Source organism: Cetorhinus maximus, chromosome 20 (genome assembly GCF_964194155.1).
Source record: "Cetorhinus maximus chromosome 20, sCetMax3.hap1.1, whole genome shotgun sequence".
Classification (NCBI taxonomy): domain Eukaryota; kingdom Metazoa; phylum Chordata; class Chondrichthyes; order Lamniformes; family Cetorhinidae; genus Cetorhinus; species Cetorhinus maximus.
This window is the reverse complement of record NC_135898.1, coordinates 65,674,533-65,690,084: the sequence shown is the minus strand read 5'-3', so window position 1 is coordinate 65,690,084 and position 15,552 is coordinate 65,674,533. Positions and strand designations below refer to the sequence as shown.

Here is a 15,552-nt window from a genome sequence, read left to right as displayed (position 1 = left end):
TACTTCATTGGCTACAAGAAGCTTGGAGACATCCAGTGGTCTCGAAAAGAGCTATATAAATTAAAGTATTTTTTAAATTAACAAATGGGAGTTCAAACAGTTACTGCTGTGAAATGCTTCTTATGAAATTAACAGAGAAGCCTACTGTTGCTGAAAGGACAGAGAGTAATATACATTTACCAAAATATGTTTTTGCACAGCGAGACACGATGTTGTGTCCACCCAACATCTTGCATTTCTATAATGTTCCTCAAATGAAGCAATGTTTCAAGGTGACTAAAAATGCATAGACACAGAGCAGGAGAAGGAAGGGGGAAAAGTGCACCTGGGAATAAAGCACTGTCAAAGAGAAGGGCCAGAAGGCTAATTCTGAAGGCATGGAGAGAAGTAACAAGGCAAAGGTCCAGGAGTAAAAAGAGCTTCGGGGATAGGGGCAGCCTGGCTGAAGGAGAACTCCCTGTAGTGAAGAAACAATGAGTATGCCATTGTTGAAGGAGCAGATGGTTTTGAGCAAGAATGCAGAGGTAGAAGAGATCACGGAATTACGCTAGGCCAGGCCATGTAAGGACTTGACTACTGAACAAGAATCTTAAAAGCCAATTAGCCAGGGAACAGGAAGCCAGTGCAACAAATCTGGGGGTAACGAGCTGAGAGAGAGCGAGAGCACTGCACCTACATGGAACTTGAGCAAATGAAGAAAAATTAATAATTCTAAACACAGGTGCTCTATATTTCAACCTTCATCATCTTGCCCACTACATGCAATGAATCAGCATTGATCTTACAATGACCTTGATAAATCAATAATCTAACAATTTTTTTGCATTTCAAAGAAATCTCTCCAGATAAGATTGCCAAGGATTAACTATCTGTTCACAAATAACAATGATTAGCTATCTCTGTTCATTCCATTTTGCACTGATACAAACCTGAATGATTAATGACATAGCATTACGCATTCTCAATGTTTTATTAATCTTTATAAAAGAACATGCATCGAAAAAGTTATACACGTTAACAATTGGCATATGAATAACTAAGAAAGTAATCTAAGTAGATCTACGACAGCCAATTTCGGATGACTTCACAAAGGCATAATGTGCCAAGTGGAAAAGAAAAGGTAACTTCGCATCATAAAATTCCACATGCATAGTGGAATTTTGTTCCAATGCAGTAGTTCAAGGGGATTTTGCTGCAACAAGGCTAACTAAGAATCTACTAAGTCAGCTGCAAAATGGAGACTTGATAACAGTAAGACTAAATTAATGCCACAAATTTTATTTATATACATCATAGCACAAATTTTGTTACATCAGAACAGCAGACATGTAATTTTAACTGTGTGGGGTTTTATTAAGGCACTAACATCAAAAGCATAAAATTCAAGATGCTGTCATTATGCACACTTTAAAATAGTTCCACTTAGGCAAGTCAGAAAATAGGCGAAATTGTTAAAACCTCTACAGCATTTGCTGCAGTAACCGTAGATGATAGGTACATTTTTACAACGAAAAAAGGATGCAGTTTAAGCATCATGGAAAATTAAATATGTTTCATACGCTCAAGCAATAACTTCATAACTTTGTTCTGAATATAGCATGAACTCCAAAGCTGTGATAATTTATATTATAATCAATGTTCCATGCTAATTTGAAACCCATTAAAAGTTAGATGTAACAATGCAACAGAAGTAACTTGGTTAATTTACTCATCAGAACTGGAGTTTTTAACATTTTTTTTATAAAGTAAAGCACTAGAAACGCTGAGGTGTTTACTGATACAAAAGCATTTTTTTGAGCTTCCTCTTACAGAAAACTGAATTAGAAGCTGCATTGGAGGATATTGTTGCTCTCGTGGAGTTAATTTAATTGGTTGAAATCCTCATTTTTTTCCACAGAACAAGCATAGATCAAAGCCTGGAAGAGGCCCCAGCACTATAAAAACGTCACTTTAATTACTAGAAATTCTTACTCACCATACTGTGTGAAGAGGTCACTGTGCACTATTTCTATCAAACAGTGCAGCTTCTGACGCACAAGTCTGCCCGGTGGAACATTGTGGATAAAGTCTGTAAACAGTTTACTGTACAGAAAGGCAATTAGACAAGCCATTAATAAATTATGATCGAATTAGGGCCTTAAATAGACTATCAAAAAACAGCTTATATTCAAAATTCTCTCTTAATGAGGTTCACCACAAAAAGCTCAGTACAATTTTCTAAATCATAAATAAATTCTTACAATACTTAAATTTTGATTCCTTAAGAGATTCGGTAGACTGCAGACAAAAATATAATGTACAGTTTTGTGGTTTGATAAGGCCTTGGATTATAGGTTCTTATAACTCAATATTTAAAATATTGTTTTCCAGCATGTAGAAATAAAGAATTCTTCATGCTATTTAATCGATTTGAATTTGATGCATCTACACACTCGCACATGTTACACTCAATTTGCAAAACTGCCCATTTCATGAAATGGGCACTGGCAGAGCCCATTTCATGAACTGGGCAAACCCAATGCACGGATCATGAAATAGGCAGTTTGATTGTTCATTTCATGAAATGGCCAGTGCTATGTATGAGTTTTAAAATTTTATTTCTAGAATTGTTGCTCAAACTTAACATCACGTACTCCTACAAGAACAGGTCAGGTGCTAGGAATCCTTTAGCGAGTAACTCACCTCCTAACTCCCCAAAGCCTGTCCACCAACTACAAGGCACAAGGCAAGAGTGTGATGGAATACTCCCCACTTGACTGGATGAGTGCAGCTCCAACAACACTCAAGAAGCTTGACACCATGGGGTCATCAACAGTGTTATCAAGCAGCACTTGGTTAGCAATAACCTGCTCACTGATGCCCAATTTGGGTTCCGCCAGGACCACTCGGCTCCTGACCTCGTTACAGCCTTGGTTAAAACATGGACAAAAGAGCTGAACTCCCGAGGTGAGGTGAGAGTGGCTGCTGTTGACATCAAGGCAGCATTTGACCGAGTGTGGCATCAAGGAGCCCTAGCAAAACTGGAGTCAATGGGAATCAGGGGGAAAACTCTCCACTAGTTGGAGTCATACATAGCAGAAAGGAAGATGGTTGTGGTTGTTGGAGGTCAGTCATCTCAGTTCCAGGGCATCACTGCAGGAGTTCCTCAGGGTAGTGTCCTAGGCCCAACTATCTTCAACTTCTTCTTCAATGACCTTCCTTCCATCATGAGGTCAGGAGTGGGGATGTTTGCTGATGACTGCAACGTTCAACACCATTCGCAACTCCTCAGATACTGGAGCAGTTCATGTCCAAATGTAGCAAGACTTGGACAATATCCAGGCTTGGGCTGACAAGTGGCAAGTAACATTCATGCCACACAAGTGTCAGGCAATGACCATTTCCCACAAGAGAGAATCCAACTATCGCCCCTTGATATACAATGACATTACCATCACTGAATCCCCCACTATCAATATCCTGGGGGTTTCCATCGACCAGAAACTGAACTGGACTAGCCACATAAATACTGTGGCTACAAGAGCAGGTCAGAGGCTAGGAATCGTGCGACGAGTAGCTCGCCTCCTGACTCCCCAAAGCCTGTCCACCATCTACAAGGCACAAGTCAGGAATGTGATGGAATACTCCCCACTTGCCTGGATGAGTGCAGCTCCTATAACACTGAAGAAGCTGGACACCATCCAGGACAAAGCAGTCCACTTGATTAGCACCACATCAACAAACATTCACTCCCTCCACCACCGACGCACAGTAGCAGCAGTGTGTACCATTTACAAGATTCAGTGCGGGAATTCACCAAGGCTCCTTAGATAGCACTTTCCAAAGCCACAACCTTTATCATCGAGAAGGACAAGGGCAGCAGATGCATGGGAACACCATGTGGAAGTTCCCCTTCAAGCCAAACACCACCCTGACTTGGGAATATATCGCCGTTCCTTTACTGTCACTGGGTCAAAATCCTGGAACTCCCTTACTAACAGGACTATGGGTGTACCTACACCATATGGACTTCTGCGGTTGAAGAAAACAGCTCAACGCCACGTTCTCAAGGGCAATTAGGGATGGGTAATAAATGCTGGCGCCAAGTCAGCGATGCCGACATCCCATGAATGAATTTTTAAAAATCTAAGCTCCCCAATAACAGCATGAACATTGTCAAGTTGGGGAAGCCAGCCTGTCTACAAAGGCACAAATGGTGATTGGCACAAGGTGTAAAATCTAATCTAAATTTCAAAAGGACCAGGCACGAGAAGTAATTGTTTACACCTTCCTATTCGACTTCAATGGTTCACACAGCAGGTGATGCAAGGTGTGGAATTCCAGGCTGGAAGTGAAATTAACATGGTGTTGACTTCAAAGGCTCATATGGCAAGTAACACTTAACAGTTCATTGGTGACAAGTTCATCTTTCCTTTGTTCTGAATATGGATGGAAGGTTATTGCTATCCTCAAAAGTGGGAAAACTGGACAGAAATTCCCAAGAGATGATTATCACATCCTGAAAATTTTCATGCTTACATCTCTAGGTGGTTGGACAAGGTTGCCAAGAGCAATGGTAAGTACATGGCTACCAAGGAAGCAGTCCCAGACATCATGCGACAGGCCCACATTGAACTGGCCAAGGTGGTGAAAAGACGACTCACAAGAAACTTTGTAAAAAGTATGCAAACATCCCACATCTCTCAAACGACAGTACCTCAGTCACTGTGAGACATGCATAGAAAAGCACTGCAAGCAGGAGGCAGTTACAGGACTCATTGTGAGACTTCTGTCCGTCAACAACTTGAATGAACATGGGCAAGTAAACCTGGTTGACATGCAGGCTATGAAGGATGGATGTTATGATTTCATACTGCATTACATGGAGTACCTGACCAAGTTCCATGTCATTCGCTCTCTGAAATCCAGGACAGCAGCTGAGGTTGCCCATGAGCTGCTTCTCATATTTCTAGACATCAGAGCTCCACATATTCTTCAGTCAGCTAACAGAAGGGAGTTCACCGCACAGCTCATCCACGAGCTGGCAATACTCTGCAAAGAACTGGTGTTGGTCAACGGGCATCCCAGGCATCCCCAGAGTCAAGACCCTGTGGAACCCAATAATGGCGATATGAAGGTGAAGTTAATAGCCTGGATGCATGACAACAACTGTGCTCAGTGGAGCTACGGTGTCTGTTTTGTTCAGTGGGCAATGACCAGCAGTTACCATGAGGCTATAAAGATGACTCCTTACCAAGCACTCACTGGAAACAAACCACAGTGCGGCCTCAGACCAAAGTTGCCAGATGAGCTCCTCAACAGAATCTCCACAGCTATTGAAGGAGTACTGGAAAGACTTCTTGAGGAGAACATGGAAAATCCTGATTCTGAGCTGGCGCCAGAAGCATCCACCACAGATGACTTCAAGTCAGCTCCTGGGCCATCCAACATGGAAGATCCTGAGCGAGTACCAGAGCCATCCACCATAGATGACCTGAGTTGGCCCCTGCACCATCCAACATGAAAGATCCTGAGTGACTCCCAGGATCGTTTAACATGGACGATCGTGAGACAGCCCAGGCACCAATCTCCATGAATGACCCTGAGCAGGCCTCTGGATCATCCACTACAGATGGCCCTAAATCTGATGAAGAACTTCATCCTGTCAGATGTGCAGGAAGGTGGTACACCAGGGCGTTACACAGCAAACCAAGCAGATGATGGCATGCAGCACAAGGTCACTTCGGTCAGTTGGTGTTGGAAGCAACGCCCAGTGAAGACAACGGCTGTCCCAGTGACAGCATTTGACCACTGTAAAGGTGACCCACCAAATTTTATAGCTATAATGCTGGCAGCAGATGGGACTGGCTACACCATTGGAACAGCTAAGACGATTGTGAAAGGCAAACTTGCTAGGAATCAGTTTGAATTTGTGCAGTACAGTGGACTCAGTGCAGAAGGCATTCCACAAGAACAATTCAGTCTTCGTGAGATAGTACGTACTCAAAGTGTTTGTGGTGTGAAAGGCTTCCAGGGATGTCACTGCAGGAGTAACTGTTTATCAAGATGATGTTCCTGCTTGAAAGCAGATCTCCACTGCAACAGTGTCTGTCACAGCCACAAGTCCTGTGAAAAAGTTGACCAGTGCTGGCATGTTAAATATGAGTGAATTGTATCTATGCTGTTTTTGTAAACATTGACATATAAGCTGATAAAAACAAAAAACTGCGGATGCTGGAAATCCAAAACAAAAACAGAATTACCTGGAAAAACTCAGCAGGTCTGGCAGCATCGGCGGAGAAGAATAAAGTTGACGTTTCGAGTCCTCATGACCCTTCAACAGAACTGAGTAAAATTAGGAGAGGGGTGAAATATAAGCTGGTTTAAGGTGGGGGGGTGGGGGGAGAGAAGTTGGGGGGTGGGGGGTGGTTGTAGGGACAAGCAAGCAGTGATAGCAGCAGATAGTCAAAAGATGTCACAGACAAAAGATCAAAGAGGTGTTGAAGGTGGTGATATTATCTAAGAGAATGTGCTAATTAAGAATGGATGGCAGGACACACAAGGTACAGCTCTAGTAGGGGTGGGGTGAAATAAGACTAACAGGGCATAAAAGGTATAAATTTAAAAATAATGGAAATAGGTGGGAAAAGAAAAATCTATATAAATTATTGGAAAAAACAAAAGGAAGAGGGAAGAAACGGAAAGAGGGTGGGGATGGAGGAGGGAGTTCAAGATCTAAAGTTGTTGAATTCAATATTCAGTCTGGAAGGCTGTAAAGTGCCTAGTCGGAAGATGAGGTGCTGTTCCTCCAGTTTGCATTGAGCTTCACTGGAACAATGCAGCAAGCCAAGGACAGACATGTGGGCAAGAGAGCAGGTTGGAGTGTTAAAATGGCAAGCGACAGGAAGGTTTGGGTCATTCTTGCGGACAGACTGCAGGTGTTCTGCAAAGCGGTCGCCCAGTTTGCGTTTGGTCTCTCCAATGTAGAGGAGACCGCATTGGGAGCAACGAATGCAGTAGACTTAGTTGGGGGAAATGCAAGTGAAATGCTGCTTCACTTGAAAGGAGTGTTTGGGCCCTTGGACGGTGAGCTGTACCTTGTGTGTCCTGCCATCCATTCTTAATTAGCACATTCTCTTAGATAATATCATCACCTTCAACACCTCTTTGATCTTTTGTCTGTGACATCTTTTGATTATCTGCTGCTATCACTGCTTGCTTGTCCCTACAACCACCCACCCCCACCCCCCCCACCCCCAGCTCCCATTTCTCTCCCCCCCCTCCCCCATCTTAAACCAGCTTATATTTCACCCCTCTCTTAATTTTACTCAGTTCTGTTGAAGGGTCATGAGGACTCGAAACGTCAACTTTATTCTTCTCCGCCAATGCTGCCAGACCTGCTGAGTTTTTCCAGGTAATTCTGTTTTTGTTTTGACATATAAGCTGAGTGGTTTGGGTGTGATCCCAAATGAAATATAACAAGAACATAAGCCAATGAATTTGAAATGTTTGGATGTCACAATGAATCTGAAATGTATATTGAATAAAGGCACATTATGCAAGTATGAATTGTTTCTTTATTTGTTTTTGCCATTTGCAATCATTGATGAATGTAAGCTATATCTGAATGGTTTGGGTATAATATTAGATGAAACATAAGAGGACAGTGAATGTAAATTAAGCAGGTTATACATTTGTGAATGAAATTTTATTTTTTGTTCCTAAAAGTTGGCCATTTCATGAACTCGGCAAGTTTCCCAAAGCCCATTTCATGAACCACGTGGTCAAACTGCCAGTTTCATGAACTGTGCAGGTAGGCTGCCCATTTCAAGAAATGGGCATTTTGACTGGCCAATTTATGAAATGGACAGTTTCACAAATAGAGTGTAACATTTCTTCTCAAAGCTTCCAAACTTGACAACACTTTCTTCTCCATATGATAAATTGGCAATTACTATTTCAGCCAACAAGTACCAGCATACACATCTCCGTAAAATATAGATTCCATGCAGGACTATATGCAAATGGAACATCTTCTATGGATGGATCAGAAGATTTCTGAGAATTAGTAGAGGGTACAGCAATGAAAAGGCACATCATTAAGGAACTATGGGTTACAAATTCATCCGCAATATTTTTCTGGCATGGGGGCTTCAATTTATGACCCACCCATGCTCATTCAGGTGAAGGCAGGTAGTATGCAAATTTGGTGCTGTTGCCTCATTTACCTTACTGTACAGTACAGCCGAGCATCTGCCACACTGATGGCTGCCTCTGCGTTCGGCAAGAAGCCAAACAGCACGCGTCAATAGCATGTACCCAGCCTCTATTCTTGAAAGCAGTCTGTCCCTCTTAGAGGGAAGCTGCACTAAATTGCAGGACGCTGCTGCTGAATATTGCTGTTGCAATTCTAAACAAGGAAAATGGACCACAAAAGGAAAGAGAGAGCTCCAGGGTCAAGGTGACGATATTGGAGGCCTTAGTGGTGCAAGCGGACAGGAAGGGAGGTGCCCTGGTTCTGTGGGGGCCAGGAGGCTCCAGAAATAACCCTCAAAAGGGATTGAGGGCAGGTGGCCAGGGAGGTCAACTGCTGATGCATGGACCAAAGGGCTTGACAAAAGAGCACTAGAAGTCTGATGGCCTTGTGGGGTGGTCAAGGTCAGTGAATGCATCTTCACATGACATCTCCTATCCATCAGCCTCTCATATTGTTCAATGCACCACACCCCTATCACACACCCAGCAACACTCCCTGACACTCAGGACTTATGCATAACATCCAGATACTTCACAGGGGCTGCCCATGTGAGCATCCTTCTCAAGAGAGTCTGCTGCACGGGTCACTGTAAGTGGTTGGCAAAACATCGCACACTTCCACAGGAGGGCAATCGTCTTCCACAGAGCAGCTTTCAGCAGTGCTACAGATCCAAATTTCATGCCATATCAGTCAGGCAGCTTGACCACAGAAAGAACAATTTATCTCGATATACATCAGTCACAAAGAATCTCAGCGCAAAACCAAGAAAAGACATAATCCCCCATTTTGTGATGCTGACAAAATCTACAAAGCATCCACCCACGGTCCATATCTAATAAGATAATAACTCCCCATTCTCTATGTGCAGGAAGACTGGCCAGCAGCATGATAGGCTTCGGGAGAGAAAATCAGGTGGGGCAATAACTCTAAACAGCTTTTTGGTTGATAAGAGAAATTCCGATAAGGAGAATTGAAAGCAGAATACACTCACTTTATATTAGGACTACACCTTGGATGTCCTGCTGCAATAAGTGCAGCAAAGAAGTGCAATCCTGTTTTGAGGACTGTGACAGGCTCAGCCATTCAAAATCTGGACCAGTGAGGCTCACTGTACTCCAGGCCCTGTTAATGAATGACCAACAAACTGGTTCACTAATGGACCTGGCATGGCGAAACTCTAAAACATAACTGACAATCCCTAACAGTTACAACTTATATTGCATTTAATAAAAGAAAAAATACTTGGGTAATTAAAAATGCATCGGGGCAACCCACTCCTTACCTAAGTTCCTTGGGATCAAATACCAGCTTCACATCATTGACAATTGTTGGTAGGTATTTCAAAGCTGCCCCCTGTAAACACCATAGATAAGATAAGATCAGCTCAGCTCTGAAAAGAAATGACACCCTTTTTTGGAAAAGGCCATTTTTTTTGCAAAAGCAATTGTTTAAAAAAAAATGACCAAAATTCTTGAAAAATTACAGCTACTTGTTCTTTTGCTGTTCTTCTGGAGCAAAAAACATTAATGAGATTTTTTTTAAAATCAACTCTCAAAATATTTCATAAGAGAAAGGATTGTCCACTGAGAGCAGGTATTGATGCAATATAGACCTAAATATCTGAAATACTGAACATTGCTAGAGTTCATTGGATGTGAGCAGAATCTCAATCTCTGTTAACATGAGAGCCAGAACTGTTATAGAGCTACAGTGGGAGTGTTATAGAGCTACAGTGGGAGGTGAAAGAAAGGCAGGGGTTGGGGAATCCTTCAGGGCTCAAATGAATGTATTCCTTATTTAAGGTCCCTGTTCCTAAGGGAGAAAGTGTCTGGGAGAGCTTAGAAACAACTAAGTAATAGACTTTGGCCTAGATTTTACAGCTGCAATTATGATGAAACTGTCAGCATTCATCACCATTGCAACTGTGAAAATGACAACAATTTCTGGTACCCACACATGTGCAGTTAAATGCGGAACTCCAGAAGTTGATTTTGCTGAAGTCCCCGAAAGTGGGGGTCTTGGGAATTACTTAATTTGACATGAACTTCCACTTTTGCACTATTAGTCTTGCTCTTCAAATCTTTGAAAAAGTTACATCTTGTTGAAAGCTGTTTTTTTTTAAACTGCATAAGAAGTTATAATTACTGAAAAGCCTCCCTGGACATGTAAAAGCAATTCTAGAATTGTGGAATATCAAATTTCTCCATTATGATTTTTTAAAAAAAGATTTTTTAAATAACAAATTGTTATTTAAAATTTATGATAGTTTAGCTTCTACCTTAAACCCGTGTGTATGGTCCAATTTTATTTTGCTTTCTCTAAAAATATTAAATGAAGGATTATCCCTAGTTTGCTATTGTAAGAATTTTTTGGTGCTTAGCCTGGTAGACCTATTGCAGACAGCAATTTTTCAAGTTCAGTGGCGAGCAGCGTCACTTCACCACTGTTTGAAAAACCTGGGCCATTGTCTCCTTTTTCACTCTTGCTTTCTGAAACTGATTTGATTTATTTCACATGTAGACCAAGGGGATTTGTGCTGATGTCTCAAACAATTCTTTCCAATTGTCCTTTCACTACTTTCTCATGACAGAAATTTACTGCAGGAAAAAAGACTTGTGGGCCAATTTGGCATAATTATTGCACAAAATTGCTTTTCATAATATATAAATATGTATGGATATAAATATATACATGTGCATACATTTGTGTATTTTAAAAACATTGTTGTGAATGTAAAACTTTAGAAGACGGTTGTGTGAAGTATCTCCTTTAAGGTAAAACAATTTTATAAATGGGAGATGGTGTGATTATACTACGTCTGCACAGAGACAGGCCCATGTGATTTGTAACCAGAACCTATAGAAAATCAAATGACAGGTTTTCAAACCTTGACACAAAAGCAGGGCAACTAGTTTTCTGGATAAACACATACAGACTGAGACACCCAAAGAGGGAGACAGAAACAGCTGCTGTTGTGAAAGCAGAGGAAAAGACAATATTTTTCACTAACCCCCAAACAGGATGCTGGTGGGAACTGGTTCTCTATTCGAAGGGATAGGACTTGTGGAAATCTAAGGAACAAGGAGTCAACAGTGTGGGCCTTGCTGCTGGAAGTCGGGTTGGGGATACTCAGAAGACTGGGTGAAATGATGTTTAAAGGACACAGGAAGACTTGAAACGCTGTGGCAGGGAGAGGAGAACCTGCTGGATGCTGGGAGGAGTTTGGGGTTTAATCTTCAAGGCTACACATTTGCTGGAAGTGTGCGTAAAGTATTTTGATTGGGTTAGTTTGTTAATGGGGAAGTAACATTTGTTTAGTTTTCTGTATAAGTTGTCTGTTAAGTAATGTTTAGTCCCTATTAATTTTAGTTTGTTTGTTGCAGCCAAAGTCTTAAAACATGGTATCTTATCCTGCAGCTCTTTGTCAGCTGCTGGGTAACTCATATCGCTTTTAAAAGTTATTGATTTCTATGGGGATCATAACAATACACATAATATAAACAAACATATATGAAATATAAAATAAAAAATATATTATATAAATTTATAAAACTAACACATAAATAAACAAGTTAAAATATTTTACAGGTTTCTACTCTGCATGAGTTTTTTGAAACAATCTTAAGTTATGCACACCCAAATACAAACCTGGTTTAAGCATAGATGAAGAAGCTTTCATTATTTTAAATTTGCAAGTTTTACCTTAACTATCACTGTTTGATCTGAAGTGCTGCTCATCATGTCATTGATTGACTTGAAGAGCTGTCTCAAGGAATCCATAAAGTCACTTTCTCCTTTATCTTCATATAATCTTAAAGAAAACAGAAACATATCTGATCAATGTCTTACAATTCAGTTAAAATTTGAAAAGAAAAAAATAACTATACTTGATGAATTAATTTGTCTCCTACTTATAAATATTGAATGATGAATTCACCAAAACTCTTATAAATGCATAGTGCAAGACACACTGTTAAAACAAATTGAATTATAAAATTGACTTCTAGAATGCCATTCTATTCTAAGCCCTGCCCTTTTCCAATAACAATGGTAAAAGATTATGTACATGTGGTCATGTAAGATGAGTATATCAGATAAATCTTGTACAATTGATGAAAATAGATTTCCATGGATAAGGAACAGCATTTTCGATACGTCGGAATTGAATACAAATTCTTGTTATATGTTCTGTATATAAATAAGAATTGTAAACTGAAGTATTCCACCAAGAAGTCTTGGCTTATGATGGCAAAGACTGTAGGCTGCTGATGTAAATACTTACTGAAAGAAAGGAACCTCTTCATACTGTTATCAAAAAATGGAATTATGATCTGTTCCACTCAGGCTAAAGTACATATAATTATGAATTAATGGTGTACTTTCAAATTGCAGATTGAACAAAACATTAAAAATGATGAGTCTTTACTAAAAACTCAGGCTTAATCCTGCAATACATTGTTCAATAAAGATTGGGTTTCAGTGATTGCGTGTGTTATAGCAGATTTTTTATCTTCCATTTCCTATTTGTAAATGATGATTATTAGTACAAATTCTGGGATGTCTTCTTGTATGTTAGCAACCAATTGGCATTTTGAAAATCAATGTAGTTTTAGTATAGGAATGAAATAATAACAGACAGTAGGACCCATCATAAGTGAGGCAGATGAGACTCTCTTTTTGCTTTTATTTATGTTTAAAATAAGGAATGTCATTGCCAAAGATATAAAGAGCAGTTAATGCCAAATTATAAGTTATTTTGTGCTGTGAATTTACATCCTCTAGAAAATACACTTAGGCTGCAGAAAGTCATATCTCTTAGCATATTTGTAATCCTCAGAGGCACATGGCCATTGTTACACTTGAGAGGGAGAAAAGATATGAAACCTGGTGCTTTGAGAGAATGGGGGAGCTAAAAACTAGCACTTGGAAAAAGCGACGGATGGATCATATAGATAACATGATACCAAGTTTGGCTCACAGTGAATCAGAGGATTCACAATTTTATAACGAAAGGGATACTTTCTGGGAATAATAGCTGCCAAGTGAAATTCTATTTTAATTAAATGGTATTCTGGAAATTTTCTTGATGTTTTAGGGATTGAACTCCACAACATTCTCTGTTACTCCATGTAAATGAAAATGACTGGCAAGTCATTTTCTTGACCTATAAGTGATTCATTGTTACCTCTTATCACCGTTAAAACTGAATTTACAACAAGGTAAACTTTAACTCTGTGCCTATCCCTGTCTATCTCCTTCACATATACAGGTGTAAGAAATTGCAAACATTTTAACTAGAATGAACAGGAGTGGCAAGTTGAAAAATGAGCTCAAATCAAAATGAGTAAAGATACTTCTGTCCCTCCCTCTGTATCTCACAAATGCTACTAGTTAGAACCAACTAGCTCTAACTATTGACATAACTGTTAATAATCAGATAAAAATTAAAGGTGGCTTGCTTCAAGGTTAAAATTGCTTGTTTCCTTTATAAATTAACTCAAATTAGAGTGAGGGAAGACACTCAGCTTAATGCATTCATGAAGCTTACAAAACATAAAACAGGTGTCCTATCAGTATACTCTTATTTCTCTCCGTTTAGAAAACACTTGATATGAAATTCTGATGAATGGTCAATCTTTGTTTCTCATTTCACAGATGCTGCCTCAGCTGCTGAGTATTTCCAGCACTTTTTGGCTGGGATTTGCGGGACCAGTCGCAGGAGTTGCAGCAGCCCAGCCAAAAGTGCATTGGCTTTCGGAGGGACCAGACGATCCCGACAGTGGGCGGGGCTGGAAAATCCCGCCCTTTGTTTCTACTTCATATTTCCAGCATCTGTAGTATTTTGCTTTTACATGAACATTAAATGAATGAAGCTTTTGAAAAGTCGTTTGTTAATTTTTCTTCATGTAATTAAAACAAGAGACAATCAGAAACTGCCTAAAATGACAAAAACAAAATCAGCAGTTCAACTACTGAATGGTTGCGATGTTCCTAAGAAATTAAGTGCACTCCATACGCTCAGGCTACATAATCTAGATTAAGCTAGCAACAGAGCTCTGAGCAAAAATATGAAACCCAAGCCCAACCACTTAGGAGGGGCTAATGTTTTAAAGGACCAACTTTAATGAAAGCAGTGAAAGATGCAAAAGGCAATTCATAAATATGTTATTGTGCATTGTGTAATTGCTTTAATTTTTTCATTTATATTTTCTTTCAAATTCCTTCAGAGCAGATATGCATCCGTGATCCATTTCCATGTCTTAGCATATCATTCTCCTCATGAATCCCAATTCCCAATGAGAGATCTTCCAGTAAATTTAGATCTACATATGCAATTGCTATTTGAAATTTACAGAACAGCACAATGAATACTTCCAGTTGCAGGAAAACTTCCCAAAGTGTTGTGAAAATTTAGTTCATAATTCATATGTTTTAGAATATTAATCTTTAATTCCTAAAACCAGAAGTTAACTATAGATAAATGAGGACATCTGATTAAAAAACGGATAAGCAAATCTGAAGTAAATGCAATTCATACAGGCTTGAAGTTAATTACAGTTAAAAGCTGATCTGTGTTTATCTTACAGGTTAGAGCCAATAGTGAATAAAACTTAAACAATGGGTGACCCATTTTTGGAACTCTTAGTAGAGACAGGGTATCTAATGCTACCTCTATGAGAGAAGCTAAAAGCTATAAATTCTGAGAAAGAGGGTCGAAAATGCAATCGGAGATAGAAATTATTCATATGTGTCACAGAATCAAAGAATTGTGCTGAAGGTAAAATAATCTATTTGCATTTCTGTTTGAATGATTCCAAAGCTTGCGACATTGCCATAGAGACAGTGATTCGGGGTGGAGCCTTGATGAAAATGTTCTTTTGTTTAATTTATCTGCATGCATTTGCTGACAGAGACAAGTTTGGGAACAGACAGGCAGTTGCAGTTTTGGCCTAGGTTTAGGCTGCTGCTCACTGGGCCAAAGAAAATAAATGTTAGTAAGTTAGGCCTGCACTGCAAGCAGAGAAAACACTAACTTCATTGTTCACCATGTGGAATGTGGGTGGGGCTCCAGCTCAGTTTGGATTTTGTGATGTAACAGCAGCTGGAAGATTTGCTCTAGCTTGCAACTAGTGGAAGAAATCCACAGTGGCCCTCACAGGCAGGCAGCAGAGTTAGCTTGGAAAGCTGCGGGAAGCAGTTGGGTATTTTTGTTGGCAACCCAAATAGAGAGCTGGGGCTTCCACTGTCGTGAGATCTGTAATGATAAGGTGGAGAGTCATGTACCAAAAAAACTAATGTTACAACCCCCGTAGAAT

The 15,552-nt window shown here is 40.0% G+C and overlaps 1 protein-coding gene across 3 annotated transcripts in view; it reads right to left on the bottom strand.

Moving 5' to 3' along the window:
* dock1 (dedicator of cytokinesis 1) overlaps nt 1–15,552 on the bottom strand; it is a 667,847-nt gene that overhangs the window by 445,001 nt on the left and 207,294 nt on the right. For all 3 annotated transcript variants that reach the window (XM_078564873.1, XM_078564874.1, XM_078564875.1), the window contains 3 exons: nt 11,939–12,047; nt 9,519–9,589; nt 1,976–2,082 (listed from right to left, as the gene is read on the bottom strand). In XM_078564873.1, the coding sequence (XP_078420999.1) occupies nt 1,976–2,082; nt 9,519–9,589; nt 11,939–12,047 (287 nt within the window). The remainder of the gene's footprint in view (nt 1–1,975; nt 2,083–9,518; nt 9,590–11,938; nt 12,048–15,552) is intronic.